Source organism: Bos taurus, chromosome 1 (assembly GCF_002263795.3).
Source record: "Bos taurus isolate L1 Dominette 01449 registration number 42190680 breed Hereford chromosome 1, ARS-UCD2.0, whole genome shotgun sequence".
NCBI classification, from domain to species: Eukaryota; Metazoa; Chordata; class Mammalia; order Artiodactyla; family Bovidae; genus Bos; species Bos taurus.
Window position 1 is genome coordinate 81,733,258 of NC_037328.1, and position 20,139 is coordinate 81,753,396.

The window sequence follows — 20,139 nt, forward strand, 5'->3', positions numbered from 1 at the left end:
AATATCTGATGGGTGGACTATCTCTCTGCTTCTCAGACACCAGAGAAGCACATGCCCCAAGCCTCTGGTTAAGCCAGTTAATAAAGCATATTTGGGGCCTTTTTTAACCTCCAGTGATGATGCCCCTCCCAGTCCAGTTTGCTTTCAAAGCACACTTTCCTGGTAGGTAAATGCATCACCCAGTGGAGTTGGGGGCTATCAGGAGTAGACAGAGACACTAATTGGTAACAAAATGTCTTCCCTGAGAATGAATCTTTTGAAATGATACTGGAAGTCAATGTAGAGATGGAATTCATTTAGCAAAAATTCATTTTAGAAAGTGAGACAAAGCTATTTGAGAAAAAATTGGACAATACTATAGTTAAATTCTATAAGCATAAAGCCATAATTTAAGATCATCACATTTATTTCAGAAGCCATAGTTTCCTCCTGTTTTCATCCTATTTTATTCCTATTGCCATAGCCTGGGTCTGGGAGGGGTAAGTAAGGACCTCACATTTAAAGATGCCCCCACAACTCCCTATCCAAATGGATAGTGGTAGACCACTGGCCCTTATGCCATTTATAGTATTTTTATTTAATGGTCACACACTTATCACTAATACAACTATCAGGAGGCGAAGTCTATTTCTCAATCTGGGTTAGCCTGTGATTTGCATTGGCCAATGAGACACTGGCAACTACAATGCACCCAGGCTAGAAAACCACCTGTGCACTGGGGCTTGCTCTCCTGCTGCATTTTTTACCTTGAGAAGACCATGTGAACAAGCCCAAGTTTGCCTGTTGAAGGATGAAGGGCCACGTGGAGGAAAACTGAGGTGCTTGAGCTAACAGCCAGCCAAGGTGGGACTAGTGAATGAGGCCATTTGGAACCAGCCAGCCTCCCAGCAGACCTGGCAACTGACGGTAGACACGTGAGTGAGCCTAGGCAAGGCCACGTGAGGGACCACCCAGCACAAATAACCAACCCATGGAACCATGAGCTCAACAACAGTGTACTGTGTTAAGCCATATGTTTTGTAGTAAAGGCTAACAGATACATTAAATTACATTTTATTTGGTGCTGCTGCTGCTACTGCTAAGTTGCTTCAGTCATGTCCGACTCTGTGCGACCCCAGAGACAGCAGCCCACCAGGCTCCCCTGTCCCTGGGACTCTCCAGGCAAGAACACTGGAGTGGATTGCCATTTCCTTCTCCAATGCATGAAAGTGAAAAGTGAAAGTGAAGTCGCTCAGTTGTGTCCGACTCTTAGCGACCCCATGGACTGCAGCCCACCAGGCTCCTCAGTCCATGGGATTCTCCACGCAAGAGTACTGGAGTGGGGTGCCATTGCCTTCTCTGTATTTGGTGCTACTAGGTGAAAAGGTTAGAGAAAAGGTTCTCCTGGGCCTAATTCTGTCACAGGCTCTCTCTGGCCTTTAACTTTCCTCCACTTTACTTCAGCTTTTCTAAGTTTAAGGAAAGCAATACTATCATGAAGGTTAGCAATAATTTTAATTCAAATGTATGTACACTACAGTTTTCATATCTTCTTTTCCTCTTTTTTCTCCAACAATTTTACCAGAACCCACTATGAAGATGATATTTTACTACAAGGTATTTTCAAATAAGATAATTCATATATGTTAAGTGCTTAAAAAACCCTCCAAAACTCCAAAGTGTTCAAAAAAAATGCCAAAGTTGTACGTGTGGCATTTATAATAATCATCATTATTGTTTCACAATGAGTCGAGTTATGTAATTGTTCTAAGAATCAGAATGCCCTCTTCTAGGAGCTGCTACTCCTCCTCATTGAGAGTTCCCTGTCTGTTTAGCAGGACCTGGAAGAGTTTCCAGACTTACCTGAGACTTGAAATAGGTTTCTTGTGGGGTGGCAAGTACATCTGCAGATGCGATGTCCAAATGCATGAGCGTCTGCCGAAAAGAAGGTCGGTTGCGAGGTTTACTCTGCCTAAAAGTTAAAAAAAAAAAAATAGCTTGTGCATTTCAGAAGTTGTATCTAGGAGAATAAAGATTCTATTCTACTTAACCAAAAAAAACAAAAATCAAAAAACAACATTTCTGACTCCATGTGTGGCTATATCTCAGGTAGTTTTGATGTATTGAAGAACAAAAGGAAAATGCAACTATGAGATGCCTCTAATGATGAACTAGAAATCTCTAGAATCTGCTTGATAATATTGATCCCTGAGAACTGGCAAAGTGGTGATAGCTATCATTTACTAAGGCCTACTGCTTCAAGATATCAGACCAAATTCTTTATTTATAATTTTTAATTTATCATACTATCCCCATTTCACAAATGAGAAAACTGCTACTTAGATGACATGCCCCAAATTACACAGATAGAAAAGGGTAGAACTAGTATGTGAATCCAAAGTTCTCAAATTCCGAGGCTCCTAGACTTTACACAAAGTAAGGTTATTCATTCCAAATACACGTTAGAGACGTCCCTCCTGTTTTAAATATGGTTTAGAGAAGTTTTAAATATGGGTTTTGTTTTTTTTTTTGGCTTTATTTATTTATTTTTACTTAAATATGGTTTTGAGGAAGAAGGTAGAAGAGAATATTGGGAGAAACATATTTCTTACCATGTCTGCTTCATAAGGATTTTGAATCCATCAGGGCAAGTGGAAGGAACTGGAAGGTGTAGGCTATTGCTTCCAACCCCCCAAATAATGGCTGAAGAGTCCACATCTTTGTACGGAATCTCCCCTGTGAGCAGCTCCCAAAGCACCACTCCAAAAGACCTATAGTAGCCCCGGGAACAAGCACAGAAGATATTTCAGAAAGACTGATTTGTATTTTAGTCATTTAGTAATTTTCAGTCAAACACATAAAACTCTAATATTTCTATAGAAAAAATAGAAACAGCCAGGAAAACTCTGAAAAAGAAAATTAATGAGGGGTAACAAATATTATCAGATATTAAAATATACTACAAAGCTTCAGAAATTAACAGTGGTGATGAATAATCAGCTAGGCTAATGGAAAGGAACAGAAATCTAGAAATAGACCAAATACATATAGGAATTGAGTATATGATGGAAGTTACATCTTAAACCAGTACGGAAAAATTGGTTATTCAATAAATACTGTTGGGACAACTGGGGAAAAAATTAAATCTATACTTTATCTTACACTAAGATAAATTCCAAATGCATCAAAGATTTAAATGTGAGAAATGAAATCCTAAAGATTCTCAAAGAACATATGGAAAAAAAAAATCTTAAGAGTAGTGAAAGCTTTTCTAATTAAGAAATCCAGAAGTCATAACAGGAGAGACTGACCAACTGCTTAAAAGAAAATCTTGACATGGAAAAACCCTCTAACATAAGCAAAACAACAAAAGTGAAAAGTATCTGTAATTCATATACACAGAAGGATAATTTCCTTAATATATAAAATACTCTTATAAGTTGATAAGAATAAAATATCAGAAAACTTAGTAAAGGATTAGCGTGTAAATAAGAAATTACAAATGGGTGTGTAAATATATGAAAAAAGTACAACCTTATTTATGAGAAGAGATATGCAAATTAAAACTGCACCTAAGACACCATTTTTTTTAACCTATATGGTTGGCAGAAGATCCCAAAGTGGAACACATTTTGTTGGTGAGCCTGAAAAAACTATTATACATTTATGTTGGGAACATAAATTGATGTAATCCCTAATGAGGACACTTTGGTAATAATTACCCAAATTACAAATGAGCTCAAATTTCTACTTTATCTTATTTACTTTAAAATTATAGCCAGTTTTAATATAGGCTATTATTTTGGTTTAAGTCTAAAAGTTACTAGTTGCCAATTTTAAGAATGGAAGAAAAGCAACTACAGGAAAATATACTGTTAATAGCAGAGATTTGGAACCTCAGAAGAAAAGAAAAGAAAGATGAACACCTCTCCCTGCCCCCCCCCCCAAAAGCATAGTCTATCAGGACTGTTTAACAAAAGGGCAAATAGCCCTGTATACCTCAAAGCATATAACTGTATCACAGCAAAGTACATCACTAATACACCTGATGATGGTCTGAGAATAAGTAAACTTTGTTTACCATGTTTTATTCAAGAAGGAAAGAATTATGTAATATATCCCAGAAAGACTTTTATACTAAATGGCTATTGGAAGTAAACTTTTAGTTTTCCAGAAAGTTCAGCATATTCTTTTGATGGACCCCCAAAACTGATGATTTACTGAGTGGATACTCACCCCAATTCCTCCTCTCCCAATCCTTCTTACCAAGTGTCATCACACTGGGTAGTACCTCGGGTTACATGAGACTGAAATCAACTAGAACTGAGTAATACTAAAGAGTATTTTGGGTGAGTAGAAGTGTTGAAATAGGAAGCGCTAATAGGGTGAAAGTGGGATCAGGCTTTTTGGTCGGGACAATGGCACCACTCACCATATATCAACTTTTTCAGAGACAGGTTCATTCCGTATCACTTCTGGTGCCATCCAGGCGACAGTGCCAGCGAAGGACATCTTGGTACTCTTATCACTGAGTTCCTTAGATGTACCAAAATCTGAAATTTTTACTGCATCTGTGTGAGTCACTAAAACACTTTAAAAAGAAATAAAGAAAGCATTCAGATTGTTAGTACTAATGAAAATCATGACTAACTGGCAACTGAAGATTTTGTTTGCTGACTCCTACGTTGCAGAACTCAGCTCTCTAGTTCCAGTACTACTGGGGCCTTAGCTACCCACCAGGAGCAGCCTTATTTATACTTGTGAGCAGCACAGCATACTGGGCTTGCTACACCTGGTTTTATCCTGCCTCCACCACTTGCTAACTGTGTGACCTTTGCCAATTACTTAATTCTTCTAAGCCAGTTTTCTCATCTGTAAGATGGAGACAATTCAGGTTACAGTATCTTATTCACAATTCAAACATCTCTGAAAATGGTTTATAAATATTTTCTCATATGTATAAAACAAACTCAATTTACTTATCCCACTTTGTGCGACTATCAAAGGCTTTGCCATGGATTTATGAATGTGTATGATTATAGGGTGTTGCCCTAGACTTTGCTGGGGGTGTAATGTAATGCCCTATGCTACCTTCTGAAATCATCTGACTTCAGGAGTTTTGGATAAGGCATTATGAGTCTGTAATTAATGGTCTCATAAAATTTTCACTTGAATTAAATGAGAGAAGCTATGTAAAGCACCCATCTCAATAAACATTGATTCTCATCCTTGCCAGTCTCAGGCAATCCAACGGGAAAATCACTTCTTTTAAAGCACTGTTTAAATAATGGCCAATTAAAATCATGCATGGAACCATGACACACAGGATTCATTAATATAAAAGGCAAGTAAGTATGCTGGGACTCTGTTAATGTTGCTAAGGAAAAGCAGGAATAAATTTAAGAATTTAAGCTCAGATTCTACATAAGTCATGTGTAAAATATTTTACTTGTTATAATTTGTTATTTATATAATTTGTTACATATTTTACTTGTTATAATAGTGATCTGGGATGTGACCTGGGGCAAGCTGCTTTTGCTAGCCTCAGAGTATAACCTAGTACCAGGCAAATCCAGAGTCCTAGCACCCTCACACACTGCCTGAATTCACTTGAAATAACCTGTTTAGAACATTAGAATGTTAAGGAGTTAGGGGTTCAGAGGCTTAATGATATAGAGAAATAATTTGAACAGTAAGTCTTTTTTGGGGAGGTGGGCAGCAATCCACACAGCTTGAACCTGGGCCACAGCAGTGAAAGTGCTGAGTCCTAACCACTGAAGAGCCAGAGAATTCCCTAAAATAATTCTTAAGGAGAACAAGCTGATTATGAAAGAGGTCTTCGGCAAGGTATCTTGTGTGCTTTATATGTATGCAGTGGATGACAGAAACAACAGATTGTGTTAAAAATGTGAACAGAAGGAATGAACACTATAATAAAATTTTTGTGTAAGGAAAGCAAAGAGAAGGTTTTTAGTGAGCTAAGGACGGTAATAAACATTGTTGAGAATAACAGTGATAAATTAGAGCTGCTTTGCAGTTGATAATCAAGGACAGATTTGTATCTCTCACGGAAGAGGGGCAGGACTCACTGTGGATCCCTCATCTTATCAGGACGAGGAAGGATCTCAGTTCTGGGTTCAAGCACTACCTCCATGACTTTGGGCTCTGAGCTCTAGATTATCTTACATAAAATAAGAATAATGATACTTATTACATCTCTTCCACACATTTTTTTTTTTGCCAAAATTAAAGCAGATATGATTAACTATTTTTAAATGTTGTAAATCATGAAAGCACTATGCAAAAATGTTTGGGGAAAACATTCTTTTCTGCTTATCTAAACAAAAATGTGATGGACAATAATGAAAATAATGTGTAAAAATAGGAGCCACATTGAAATGTACTTAATCAATTTCTTTCTTCATGCACTTTGGGAAACTTGAATAAGCATTCCTCTTAAAGTGGGTTATTGGGAACCAAAGAATCATTCTGAAAACAAAGGTTACTAGAAACAGCTCTGCTTCTCTTAAATAACAAATTTATGTTGTTTAATGGACACTGTGGAACTTTACCTGTTTACTTCTTTGCTTAGATTCTAGGAAGCTCAAAGCCAAATTCGTAGTCCACTTGTAGTGACGGTACAGAAACTTACGGCATACATTTTGTGGACAAGCTTTAGTTAATGTTTTCACTTTCTCTTTGCCTCTGGTTTATTTTTTAATCCATTTTTATTCTCTTGTATATATTTCTGAAATTCAGTTTTGGAAAATTGGTTTTCTAGGGGAAGCACACTAGGAAAACAAGTCTTCCAGTGGGAAAGTCTGGCATTCATTATCTGAGATGATGGAAAGTGAATTCTTTGGTTAATAATGTATTTTGTTTCATAGTTGTACAATTACAAAGCAACAAAAAGGGAAAACCATGCAGGTGCCTGGACATATCCGCCATATAGGTAAGTAAGGAGGTTAATAACTATCTCCAAAATATGCAAATAGAGATATCCACTCTGCTTATTTAAACTGAACTGCAAATAGTCTAAAAGCTTCATTATGAGTGACAAAATTCCATATTTCAAAACAATAAAATAAAATGACTGAAAAGTTAGCTCTAGAACTCACTTAGGTGATTTGAGATCACGATGAATAATTTTATGAAGGTGCAAATAATTCATTCCACTTGCAATTCCCGTGGACCAGTCTACTAGCAATCGAGGTGTGATTTTCCTGCCAGCTCGCAAAACCTCATAGAGTTGTCCATGGGCACAGTATTCCATGATGATACAGTAACATGGGGCCTGAGTACAAACACCCCTTTCAAGAAAACACAGACATATACATGAACACACAGATCACATAAACGTACATGTATACATATTCATACTTTAAAAATATTTAATAGATTTAATAAAGACAGGTTTTCTATCCAAATTATTTATAAAATGCATATATATCCCGATTCTTAAATTACCATTTAAGTCCCTGTTGTCTACATGTTTCTTTGTTAGCACATAGACAATTTTAGTTTGTTTTGTTCACTTCAGATATCTATTGTTGTTTAGTTGCTAAGTTGTGTCCAACTCTTTTGCAACCCCATGGGCTGAAGCCTGCCAGGCTCCTCTGTCCATGGGATTTCCCAGGCAAGGACACTGGAGTGGGTTGCCATTTCCTTCTCCAGGGGATATTCCTGATTCAGGGACTGAACCTGTGTCTCCTGCTTTGCAGGTGGATTCTTTACTGCCGTGCCACCTGGGAAGCCCTCAGGTATCTATATGCTATGCTGTATCGGTGCTTTTTCTGTGGGACCTTGTCATTCTAAAACAAAGAGCATCTTTCTCTGAGACTTGTGTAGCCTGGACACTGTTCTTTTAGATTAAGAATAATTTAAGTATCTTCTCTTAAAAATCAAATGGAAGTTTTATATATAATGTACAGAGAGAATTCAAGTAAAATATTTCTATTTTTACCATTAAATTTGTTGAATTTTAAATTACTCAAATTTAAGATAATTAGACTGAATATCAAAAGAATCAATTTTCTGTATTATAAATATCTGAAAAACATTTCTGTTTAGAATAAAAATAATGTCACACATTCTATTATACACCTATGCAGCCTCTATTTTCATTAATTCCTACATCTTCTATGAAGACTTCCCTGATTATTCCAGTCTAAAAAAATCTTTCTCTTCTCTAATTTCCTATGCTGCAATTATTTTTTTATATACTATTTTTCTCTCCCTCTACAGATTATCAGCTCCTCGAAGGAAAAAGTCTTCAAGTTCTTTTCTTCCTATCGCATGGCTTAGAAGTTCACAGCAAGTTCTTGACAAAAATTTCTTAACTTCACCTGAACGTTCTTTGCTGATAAAGCCTTTGCACAAACAGATGCAGAAGCAAGGGGTAGGAGGAGGCATAACAACACAAAAGAACACCTTCTATGAGTCAGGTATGCCTACGTGTTAGTTAACTGCCTTATTTAATCTGCCCCAAATCACTGTACGATAGATACTATCTTTTCCACTTCTACAGGCTAAGGCTTAGAGAGGAAAACCGACTAGATCATACAGCTAAACACGACAGAGCTCGGGTTTGAATCCAGGCTGTCTAACTTCAAAGGCCATGTGCTTTCCACGCACTACCCTACACGGCCTCCTTTCTTAAAGTTTGTTAAAAATCTGTATAGACAAGCATACTGGGGATTCTTGTATTAATACTGTTATCTTATAAAAGTGGGAAAATCATATTAACTTTACTTCACAGTTTTGCTCTGAAAATAAGAAAATATAAAAAAAATTACCATGAGCAATTCTCTGTTGTCTTATCTCTTAATGATACGTATGCCCTCCTCCAAAAGAATATCATTATTCTACCTACAAGACTCCCAGCTAAAGTCCTCAACCAGCTACCAATTCATGTCCTATCTCTTAGGCTGCCATAAGTGGTAAAAGAATTTAGAAGCAGTGGCTTGTGAAAGTCTTAAAACAATGGCAGATTATGAAGAAGTATAATTAGTTTTCATTTTCCCTGCCTTGATGTGCCTGTCAAATGCCACAAAGCTATTTCTATTACTTTCCTATCATTTTCTAAGCCCCCCCAGAATTCTTATCTTGATTGAAAAAATTATTATTTTTGGCTGCACTGGATCTTCGTTGCTGCATTTGGGCTTTCTCTAGCTGCTGTGAGCGGGCGCGTCTTTGCAGTGCGGCTTCTCATTGCAGAGAGCGCAGGCGCAGTAGTTGTGGTGCACAGGCTTAGCTGCCCCATGACATGTGGGATCTTCCCTGACCAGAGACTGAACCCGTGTTCCCTGCATTGGCAGTCAGATTCTTAACCACTGGCCCACCAAAGAAGACGCTCATCTTGATTTTTGAAGAAAAAATTTTTTTCAAGTTTCTGTTACTTGACTTTCAGGAAACCTCAGTGGAGCACAAGTATACAGCAACTACCAATAGACAATTGAGTTTTTACTACAGAGAAATGATGAGTAAGGGCAGACGTAATGTAATGCACTTAAGAACAACAAAGCAAATATTTGTTTGAAACTACTCAGCGTCCTATTCTACTATGTTTAGCTTGTCAGACAAACATTGTCTAACAGTGGTATTCTATATACTTTTCATCTCTCTTGACTGACAAATGAGAAGTAATCATTCCATCAGCCCTGTACTATGACAAGGCTTCTTAGTAGCTATAAATAACAGCTTTATAATCACTTCTAATTGCTACCTTTTCTTCCCTTTGGCACCCAATTCCATTAGGAACAGGCAGGTTGGGTTTTCTTAAAAGATTCCTTAAAAAATTAGAAGAAAAAGAGAATATCGTATTCTTTTCTTGCACTTCCCTTCTGTGCATGGTTTCTACTAACTTCAAAAGAAGCTGAAAGTACAGAAATCAGTATCCAGAGAGATGTACTAACATCTAATCATGCTTTAATATCTTCCAGACGCTCCTGAGTGATTCACTGGCCAGGCAACACAAGGGCACAGATGGCTGCAAACACAACACTGCACCACGCCTCAGGAGCCTGGTGTAATGGGCCAGGGACACAGTCTCACTATTGTTTCCCATGTAGAGGTAAAGACCTTTCAAGCATCTTCAGCCTAAAGAGTTGGACACCAATAAAGCAATCCTTATCCACAATGCTGAAAACTCTACATGCAGGTAGGAGGGTCAGAGGGTAAGGTGGGGAAAAGACTCTGAGTAAAAAGGAAGAAACAAAAGAAAAGAGGAAAAAATCCGGCTTCTCACACTCGCCTTCTGAGGACACATTTCTACCTTCAGTTATCCACGACATCCTGCTAGAAAGCCCTCAGGCCTGAGACTCACAGCCTAGTTTACTTCGGGAGGCCAAAAAGCCATGCTCATCCATAGAATATTCTATGTCTCAAACCCAGTGATTTAAGCTTAAAATTTAGTTAAGTAAAAGGCTCTTCCTTCCACTTATGAGGGTATATCATGCTATAATGACGATCCTCTCAGTGAAGTACAATGAAGGAAAGGAGGGAGTTTCTCCACCCATTGTCTTGTCAAACTTATCATCTTGGGAAGGATTATGATTGGTCTCTATAGTATTTTGTTTTAGTCTCACATCCTCCTGGCCCTCCTAGGGCAACCAATAATAGAATCACTACAGCAACTGAAGTCTCTCCATGTCCTCTGCAGGGATGTTCCTTCTATAAGGAAATGAATCCAAAGACTCCATTTAGTATCCCAGTAGATAAAGCTTCTTTTCTTTTCACACTTCTTTCCCTTTCCATAAGGGGTGTTGTTTGGGAATCAAAATTCAACCTTCAGTTCAGTTCAGTTCATTTCAGTCGCTCAGTCATGTCCGACTCCTTGCGACCCCATGAATCGCAGCACGCCAGGCCTCCCTGTCCATCACCAACTCCTGGAGTTCACCCAGACTCACGTCCATCAAGTCAGTGATGCCATCCAGCCATCTCATCCTCTGTTGTCCCCTTCTCCTCCTGCCCTCAATCCCTCCCAGCATCAGAGTCTTTTCCAATGAGTCAACTCTTCGCATGACGTGGCCAAAGTACTGGAGTTTCAGCTTTAGCATCATTCCTTCCAAAGAAATCCCAGGGCTGATCTCCTTCAGAATGGACTGGTTGGATCTCCTTGCAGTCCAAGGGACTCTCAAGAGTCTTCTCCAACACCACAGTTGAAAAGCATCAATTCTTCGGCACTCAGCCTTCTTCACAGTCCAACTCTCACATCCATACATGACCACAGGAAAAACCATAGCCTTGACTAGACGAACCTTTGTTGGCAAAGTAATATCTCTGCTTTTGAATATGCTATCTAGGTTGGTCATAACAACCTGTACCCAAGATTTTTATTCCTTGCTTTGGGGATACGATTCCAATTAGAAATTGTTGCATGACATGTTTAACTTTATAAGGAGAGTTTTCTTAAGGAAAGGATCCTTCTGGGGGGCTGGAAGAAGTCCCTCCTAGGTTAGGGAAGGGGAATTTGTAAATTAGTCCGCTTTTTAGCTATAGCCTCATTGGTCATATTATTTTCCTATATATGAACTCAATATATATTATATAAAAATATACCAAGAGGCTCCAATTTCTAATCTTTCATCCTTCCTAAAGATTTTCTTTCCCGTTCTTCACCTTTCTTCCTCTTAAGCCACACATCATTCATTTGTTCAAGCCTAGGACAAAATTTTCAACGCTGGTAAGAGAAGGAGCTCAAAGGAAAGGTACAGGCAGAAGAGAGTACACATATCCTCTTGAAAGGGAAGGGAAGTGAAGTGAAAGTCACTCAAGCGTGTCCGACTCTTTGCGACCCCATGGATTATACAGTCCATGGAATTCTTCAGGCCAGAATACGGAGTGGGTAGCCTTTCCCTTCTCCAGGGGATCTTCCCAACCCAGGGATCGAACCCAGGTCTCCTGCATTGCAGGCGAATTCTTTATCAGCTGAGCCAGAGGGGAAGCCGATAAAGCACATATTCTCTTGGCACTACCAAATCTGGTGCCTTCCACAAATTTACCTCTGAGGATCCCTGTCAACATTACGAAAATGAGGGTCTAAACTAGAAAGACATGTTCACACTCTCTTTGAAAACAACCACTTTGTGAAATAAATGTATCATTTGACTTACTATAATCACGAATTCTATTATTAGATTTAGAAAGCCAGTTTTGGACTTCCTTGAAAAGGATCTGGCAAAACCTGAGGCAGGGAGAAATACTCTGAAGGTGCCTGTTACTACAAGCTAATATTTCAGAAGAGACACTTATAGAAACTAATAAGAAAATACACCTCTATTTACAAGGAACTAATTGTTCTCTGATCACTTCAGATGCTAGCTTTGTTTTCTTAATTGAACTTGAAGGTGTTCAGGTTATCTTGAAGAGGCCTCTGTTATGCTATTGATAAATTACATTGATTCAGCAGATCTGACTGCATGGAAGGAGTTCACCTTCTCCCTCTCTGTCCCATGTATCTCCCTCCCTTCCAAGCACTGTGTGCTCTGGCAAAAAGAGCTATTAGATTATCAAATTCTCAAAAACGTGATTCTAATATAATAGTTCCTTGGTATCCTCCCAAAGCACCTAGCACATTGCTAAGTCTGTAGAGTATTCTTAACATGTCTTATAAGTCAGGAACTTACATGTATGTACTGAGGGAAAGAAAATCTATTTCTTAAAAAAAAAAAAAAAAAAAGCCTTGACCTACTTGAAAGCGATGATGTTAGGGTGCTTCAACTTCCTCAAATGCTTGATATCCGTCTCATTCTGTTCTCTCACTTTCTTGATGGCCACCTCCTCCGCTCGGAACTTGCCCAAGAAGACAGCTCCCTGGGCTCCACTACCCAGCCACTGCAGCTCTGAGATCTCCTCAAATGGCACTTCCCAAGTATCTAGGCACACAAGTGAGAAACAAGCATAAAGAGAGCCTGGAATCTGCTCAGGGGCCATTCTACAAGGCCACTCTGCAGGGACCAATTTCACCATCACCCAGAATGACCTCAACTTTTGTCTCTCACCTGGTAACTTGCTAAAAGATGGAACTTTTCTATGGGTCTTGATATCATAGAGATATTCACATGTATTAGTTTGTATAGATTTTAACCAGTGAAATCCTGCAGATGGGAAATCTCCAATATAATCGCCTCCAAACAAAACATATCCTGACACTCCCACAGCCCCACCTCCTCACTTGAAGCTTGCATGTTCAGTCAGTTCACCTATCTGTCTCTACGTCATTATCCCTACCTTATTACCCATTACAAGTGTTGCTTTATTCCTTTCTGAATTTCTAGTGCAGGTGCTCAATTAATCCTTGTTGAATGCATTTTCAGTGATACTCTCCTGAGGACCTAATGATGTATAACAATTAAATTAGTATTTACCTTTTATTTAGTACTTACTATATGCCAGACACTAGCAGAGTGTTTTAGGTCTGTCGTATGTTTAATTCTTAGAACAATCATACAAGTCTGGCCATATTATGGTTACTTAAATATGAGAAAACTAAGGCAAAGGGTAACCAGGCCTTAAACAACTGAAAGTCAAAATTGGTAAGTGGAAGAACAGGGCCAAGGACCTTGGAACTGGTTTGAGTCCAGGGACAGTGTTTTTTTTGCTATACCACGTTCCTTCCCATGAAGTAATTGAAAGAGAGGGTCATTTATTAGTCTTGATAAATTTACACATATAGATGCACTACTTGCCAGTTTCTCTTAAAGTTTAATTTCTGTTTGCACCAAAAATGTAACAGGGGTCATTTCTAAGTGGTGGCACTATTGATTCATGTTATGTCATTTATCCTTTTCTGTATTAAAAAATTTAAACTATAAGCCTATATTACTTTTATTTTATCGAAGTATAGTGGATTTACAATACTGTAACTTTCAGCATATATTACTTTTATAGTGAATAAAATACTATTTAAAATAGATCAAAAATTCAATCAATATGTGCTTTAATTTCATGAAACTTGAAGAGAAGACTATAATCCATTGATTATCCTTTCTGCCAGTGCATTATCGCTGCACTGGACAGAAATGAACATCAAAGAGCTAGGAGCCCCGTGAAGTGAGGAGAAGATGATGACAATGCTAAAGGTTATGAGAGATTCTTGTCAGGTCACCAATCACTTAAAGGCTACAGTTTGCAGAACACTGAATTTAGTAGTGTTGAATCAGCTTTAAAGATATTCTGGTCTTGAAAGCAAATCAACTCACTACCTATGTTGATGAAGCAAAAGGAGAAAGAGTGGAAGGGAACTACATTTCTCTCTTTTCTAGTTTTATCTACTTCGAGAGAAAAGAGATTCCATAGATTCTTAATAAAATGTGTTTTCTTGTTACAATGGTTAAAACATGACCTTCCAAATATAATAATACATAGTGCATAAAAAACTACAGTGAGGGAGATTAATAGCATGGGCATTTGTCCCATTCTTCTGGTATGACCAGCATTAAAGGTTTCTGCTCTACTGAAACTGAATAGATGCTCTACAAAAACAAACCTCTCTAAAACACAAATAGCTCACAAATATGAAATCACCAAAGGAACAAACAAACAATACCAAGTAAAATTTGGGTGGGAACAGTAAGTTACAGTCTTGACTGCTTTGAGTTACCTCTATGGCATCTAAGAGTTTTCATCCTCATAGGCTTACTTGTGTGGCACACATGGGACCCAGGTATACTGAAAAGAGCTACTCATTAGTGGTCCAGCGAAGAACTGAACACAGAGCCATTCTGACCATCCTGGGGGCTCAGTACTAGCACTGGATTTTGAGCAAGAGCATAACTGGGCAATATTTTTCCAAATAACTCCATACAAATTCAGGTTACTCTAATTTTTAATACATAATTACTAAAATTAGACAATCTTTAGCTGTTTTTCTCTATTTACTCAATCTTTATTTACTGTTGAGTACTAGAAAACATTAGAAAATTCTAGAAAGAAACAGAAAAGCATATATTTTATCTGAAATTCCAACCCATATTCTGTTTTCATCTTATTTTAGTCTTTGTTTATATGCATATTAGAGAAGGAAATGGCAACCCACTCCAGTACTCTTGCCTGGAAAATCCAATGGACAGAGGAGCCCTGTAGGCTACAGTCCATGGGGTCGCAGAGAGTCAGACACGTCTGAGTGACTTCCATTCCGTTCTGTATATGCATATAGCTATGAAAGAGTGTATGTGATGTATAGTTTTTTCTGTTTTTTCATGTATTATGTATTCCCCATATATTTACAGTTTTTATTTATAAGATTAACAGCTGTTTACTGTATCCTCTTATCTTTGATAGTACTTAAGTATCTCTATTTTTTTGTTTGCTAATTTAAATTTGATACTTCTCTTTCTTTATTATTATTCCTCAAATTCAATCCTTAAAGAGTATAATTTCCTGGTTCTTGGTGTATATTCCAAATTGCTATCCAAAAGGTTTTTGCTGACATTAGTAAAGCATGAGTCTCTTTTACTACAACTTTGCCAGCAATGACTGTTGCCAATTATTTTTTGGTGCTAAAATAGTGTTTTATAAGTGTGCATTATTTTAATTGCCAATGAGAATGTTTTTTCCACATTTAATACATCTTCTTTGTATGAATTATCAAATTTACCCCTTGCCCATTTATTTACTTGGGTTTGCAGTTCTCATAAACTTGAAGGAGCTTTCTATTTGATACATATGAAGAGACTTCTTACAAAAGCATTTTTCTTTTAATTTCATGTTTTAAACAAAATACTTTTATAGTTGTCTGTAATTTGCTTTGTGATTTCTTCCACTGTCTAATCTATCTTCTAAGAGTGATCTATAGTTGATTTTTTAAGCTTAACCTTTGCATCTGAAGCTTAATTTGTTGCAGGATGTGAGAACTAATGCAAACTAATTTTTTAATATTGTTATTTAGTGATTTAAAAAATTTGTTAAATAATCCTTTCTTTTCACATCATTTTATAATGTTTATATTGTAACTTACTATATATTTTTATAAATAATTCCTATTTGATATTTTTATAAAATAAGAAATAAATGAATTATTAAAATACAAATGATAAGAGGGAGGAGCAGGATATGGGTAGGGGATTAAGTGGCACAAACTACTATGCATAAAGTAAATAAGCTACAAGGATATATTGTACAGCACAAGGAATATAGCCAATATTTTATAACAACTTTAAATAGAATAAATATATAAAATATTGAATCACTATGTTGTACACCTGAAACTAATATAATATTGTAAACTAACTATACTTCAATTATAAAATAAAAGAAATATAAATGATAAAAATATCTGGCACTCAAATATCAAAGGTTGAATTTATAATAAATACTAAAAATTTTCTTGACCAACAGTAGCTCATACCTGTGTTAATTCATCTATGCTCAACCAAATCTTAATTATCCATGGAAAAATAAAGGGGACAGCACTGGTAATTCAGGAACACAGAGTATAAAGTAATACTTCAACCACCTTTCTGTCAAGAGTTTCTACTAGAGCTGACTCCCAGAAGGAAAACTGATTCATGGCATTTTGTTCTCTCTGTCCAATTCCAATGTCCTGATCAATACCTAGTAGGGAGCCAAGGAATAGGAAAATGGCGGCAAAAAGAATGTCAGCAACAAGATTGTACAAACTGGGGGGTCTGCATCACCAAGAAGCAAGATAGCTAACCTCGTTATGCTGGAAACTGGCTGGGCTCCCTCCAGGGCCAGTCCCAGACTTTCCACTGCTTTTATATCTGTCCCATTGGTACTCTTCCCCAGCTTTTATCTTCTCTCTGATTCATCACTATGACTACAATCTTAATTCCAATACCCATCATGATCCCTAGGGCTGAGAAAAAGCCACGAGCCCACTCACTTTAACATATAAGTTCTCCTTTGTTTATCTAGACAAGTCTATAACAATACTTGTTCTGAGACTGGGAACTATTTGGCATTAAAAGATTTCAATTCTACATACTACCTTACTTGCACTTAACCACCAATCTACTAAATGGGAGACGAAGATATCATTAAAACTTTTTTAATCGAGTGAAATTTCTTCATAATACCAAATGCAGGGACACATCTGTTATATGTACTACTAGCCTTTGGTTGACTGTAATCCAGGATTAAAGATTAGCTCCCTGATCCTGGAGCTGATAAGAAAAAAAATACACTTAGGCTGGTGAATCTTTGTACAACCCACAGCAACACCTGCTCACAGTAGGATATCCTGTCATCTGCTGAAGAACTGGGCAGCTGCTGCAACCTTATAAGTTTAAACTGACCAAGCATGTTTCTTATTTGTTCCTGAAATAAGCCTTTCTGAAGGTCACACAATCAATTAGAAGAAAAATTAAATACTAGGTTATATGCTGCTGCTGCTGCTAAGTCGCTTCAGTCATGTCCGAGTCTGTGCAACCCCATAGACGGCAGCCGACCAGGCTCCTCCGTCCCTGGGATTCTCCAGGCAAGAACACTGGAGTGGGTTGCCATTTCCTTCTCCAATGCATGACGTGTTGGAACTCTTTGTGACCCCATGGACTGTAGCTTACCAGGCTCCTCCATCTATGGGATTTTCCAGGAAAGAACACTGGAGTGGGTTGCCATTTCCTTCTCCCTACAAGGTTATATAACAATAAAAAAATTTTAAAGGCTTCTTTAAAAGACATAGGATGTGTCTGTTAGCCTTCTTTATGAGTCTGAACTTCAATGTTGCGTTTGGATCCTGAGATCTCCACATTTCCACCAAAATAATTATTAGACTGGACAAATTATGACCTTAAAAATCAAATGAGTTTATCATATAAGCAGATATCAGTAGGTTTTGTGTCTAAGCAGAGAAGAAGGAACTTCTGAAAAATAGTAAATTAAGGGTGGTTATGTCTGGGCTGTGGGATGATAAGTGACTTTTATTTTCCTCTTTGGGTTTGTCTTTATTCCCAATTTTGGCAACACATTCCAGTATTCTTGCCTGGAGAATTCCATGGATAGAAGAGCCTGGTGGGCTACTGTCCATGGGGTCACAGAGAGTCGGATACAACTGAGCAACTAATACTTGTATGTATTTGTATTATTCCCAATTTTTAAAACAATAATACTGTTTTACATAGGAATCCCCAATCTCCATGTGACAAGGAACAGCTTTCTAATTTCCTTGAAACCTTAAGATCATAGAGGTAACAAGAGGGTAGAATGCATAAGGCAAGGAGCATGTATGAAAGAGAGAGAAAGACAGACACCATCTATGGACTGAGAAAGAATGCTATGGTTGACAAATCCTGGAATGCATATCAGGAATTGACAGATTTACAGGTAAACCCCAATCTACCTATGGAGAAGGGGTATAGATGAGGAGGCTGGTATCAATTTAAGAGAAAGCATTTCAGAGTCAATTTTTAAAAAATGTAGAGTTGATTTATAATGTTAATTCCTGCTGTATAGCAAAATGATTCAGTTTTATATGTGTGTGTGTGTATATATATATGGGACCCTAACCCTATATATATATACACACAATCTTTTTCATATTCTTTCCCATTATAGTTTATCCCAGGAAATTGAATACAGTTCCCTGTGCTATACAGTAGAACCTTGTTGCCATCCATTCTATTGATATATGTCGTAGTTTACATCTACTAACCCCACATTTCCAGTTCATCCCTTCCTACAACCCCCTCCTTGGCAACCACAGTCTGTTCTCTGTGTCTGTGAGTCTGTTTCTGTTTTGCAGATACGTTCATTTATGCCATATTTTAGATTCCACATAAAGGTGATATCGTATGGTATTTGTCTTTCTCTTTCTGACTTACTTCACTTAGCATGATAATCTCTACTTACATCCATGCTGCTGCAAATGGCGTTTTGTTCTTTTTTATGACTGAGGAATACTGCATTGGCATTATTTCATTTTTGTAATGAGTGAATAGTATTCCACAGTATATATGTGCCACAGCTTTACCCATTATTCTGTTGATGGACACTTAGGTTGTTTCCGTGTCTTGGCTATTGTGAAAAGTGCTGCTATGAACACAGGGGTGCATGTATGTTTTTGAATTATAGTTTTGCCCAGGAGTAGAACTGCTGGGTTATACGGTAATTCTGTTTTTAGTTTCTTGAGGAATCTCCATACTGTTTTCCATAGTGGCTGTACCAATATATATTCCCACCAACTGTGTAGGAGAGTTCCCTTTTCTCCACACCCTCTCTAGCATTTGTTATTTGTAGACTTAAATTTTTTTTCATTTTTAATTGGAGGATAATTGCTTTATAATACTGTGTTGGTTTCTGCCATATATCAGCATGAATCAGCCACAAGTACACATATGTCCCCTCCCTCTTGGATCTCCCTCCCATCTCCCACCTCCCACCTCATCTCACCCATTTACGTTGTCACAGAGTACCAGATTTGAACTCCCTGTATCATACAGTAAATTTCAACTGGTTATCTAATTTTACATATGGTGATGTTTATGTTTCAATGCTATATTCATTGCAGCCTGGCTTATAACCACTGAAAATAGTAAACAAACTGTCAAATGAGAAGATTGCAGTGGAATTTACCAATGAATTTGGAAAAGTTTCAGGATACAAAATTAATATACAGAAATATGTTACATTTCTATACACTAACAATCAACAGAGAAGGAAATAAAGAAAATAATTTGATGCAATTACAAATGCATCAAAACAAATAAAATATTAAGAATACATCTGAGGAGGTAAAAGACGTGTACTCTGAAAACAATAAGACATTGATGAAAGAAATTGAAGACAACACACACAGAGGGAAAGATATACCATGCTCACGAATTGGAAGAATTAATAATGTTAAAATGACCATACTACCCAAGGAAGTCTAGAGATTCAGTGCAATTCCTGTCAAAATATCCATGGATTCTTCATAGAACTAGAACAAATAATCCTAAAATTTGTAAGGAAACACAAAATATACCCAATATCCAAAACAATTTTGAGAAAGAAGAGCAAAGCTGGAGGTATCATGCTCCCTGATTTCTAACTGTAAGACAAAGCTATAGTAATCAAAGCAGTATAGTACTGGCACAGATATCAATGGGACAGCACAGAGAGCCCAGAAATGAAACGATACTTGTATGAGCAATTAGTCTACAAGAAAGGAGGCAAGAATATACAATGGAGGAAGAGACAGCCTCTTCAATAAACGGTGTT

The 20,139-nt window shown here is 37.4% G+C and overlaps 1 protein-coding gene across 5 annotated transcripts in view; it reads right to left on the reverse strand.

The window, feature by feature from the left end:
* Positions 1 to 20,139, reverse strand: part of MAP3K13 (mitogen-activated protein kinase kinase kinase 13) — a 161,605-nt gene that overhangs the window by 26,562 nt on the left and 114,904 nt on the right. For all 5 annotated transcript variants that reach the window (XM_059891150.1, XM_024997604.2, XM_010801213.4 and 2 more), the window contains 5 exon segments: positions 12,671 to 12,854; positions 7,098 to 7,289; positions 4,412 to 4,570; positions 2,592 to 2,750; positions 1,843 to 1,951 (listed from right to left, as the gene is read on the reverse strand). In XM_059891150.1, coding sequence (XP_059747133.1) covers positions 1,843 to 1,951; positions 2,592 to 2,750; positions 4,412 to 4,570; positions 7,098 to 7,289; positions 12,671 to 12,854 — 803 coding nt within the window.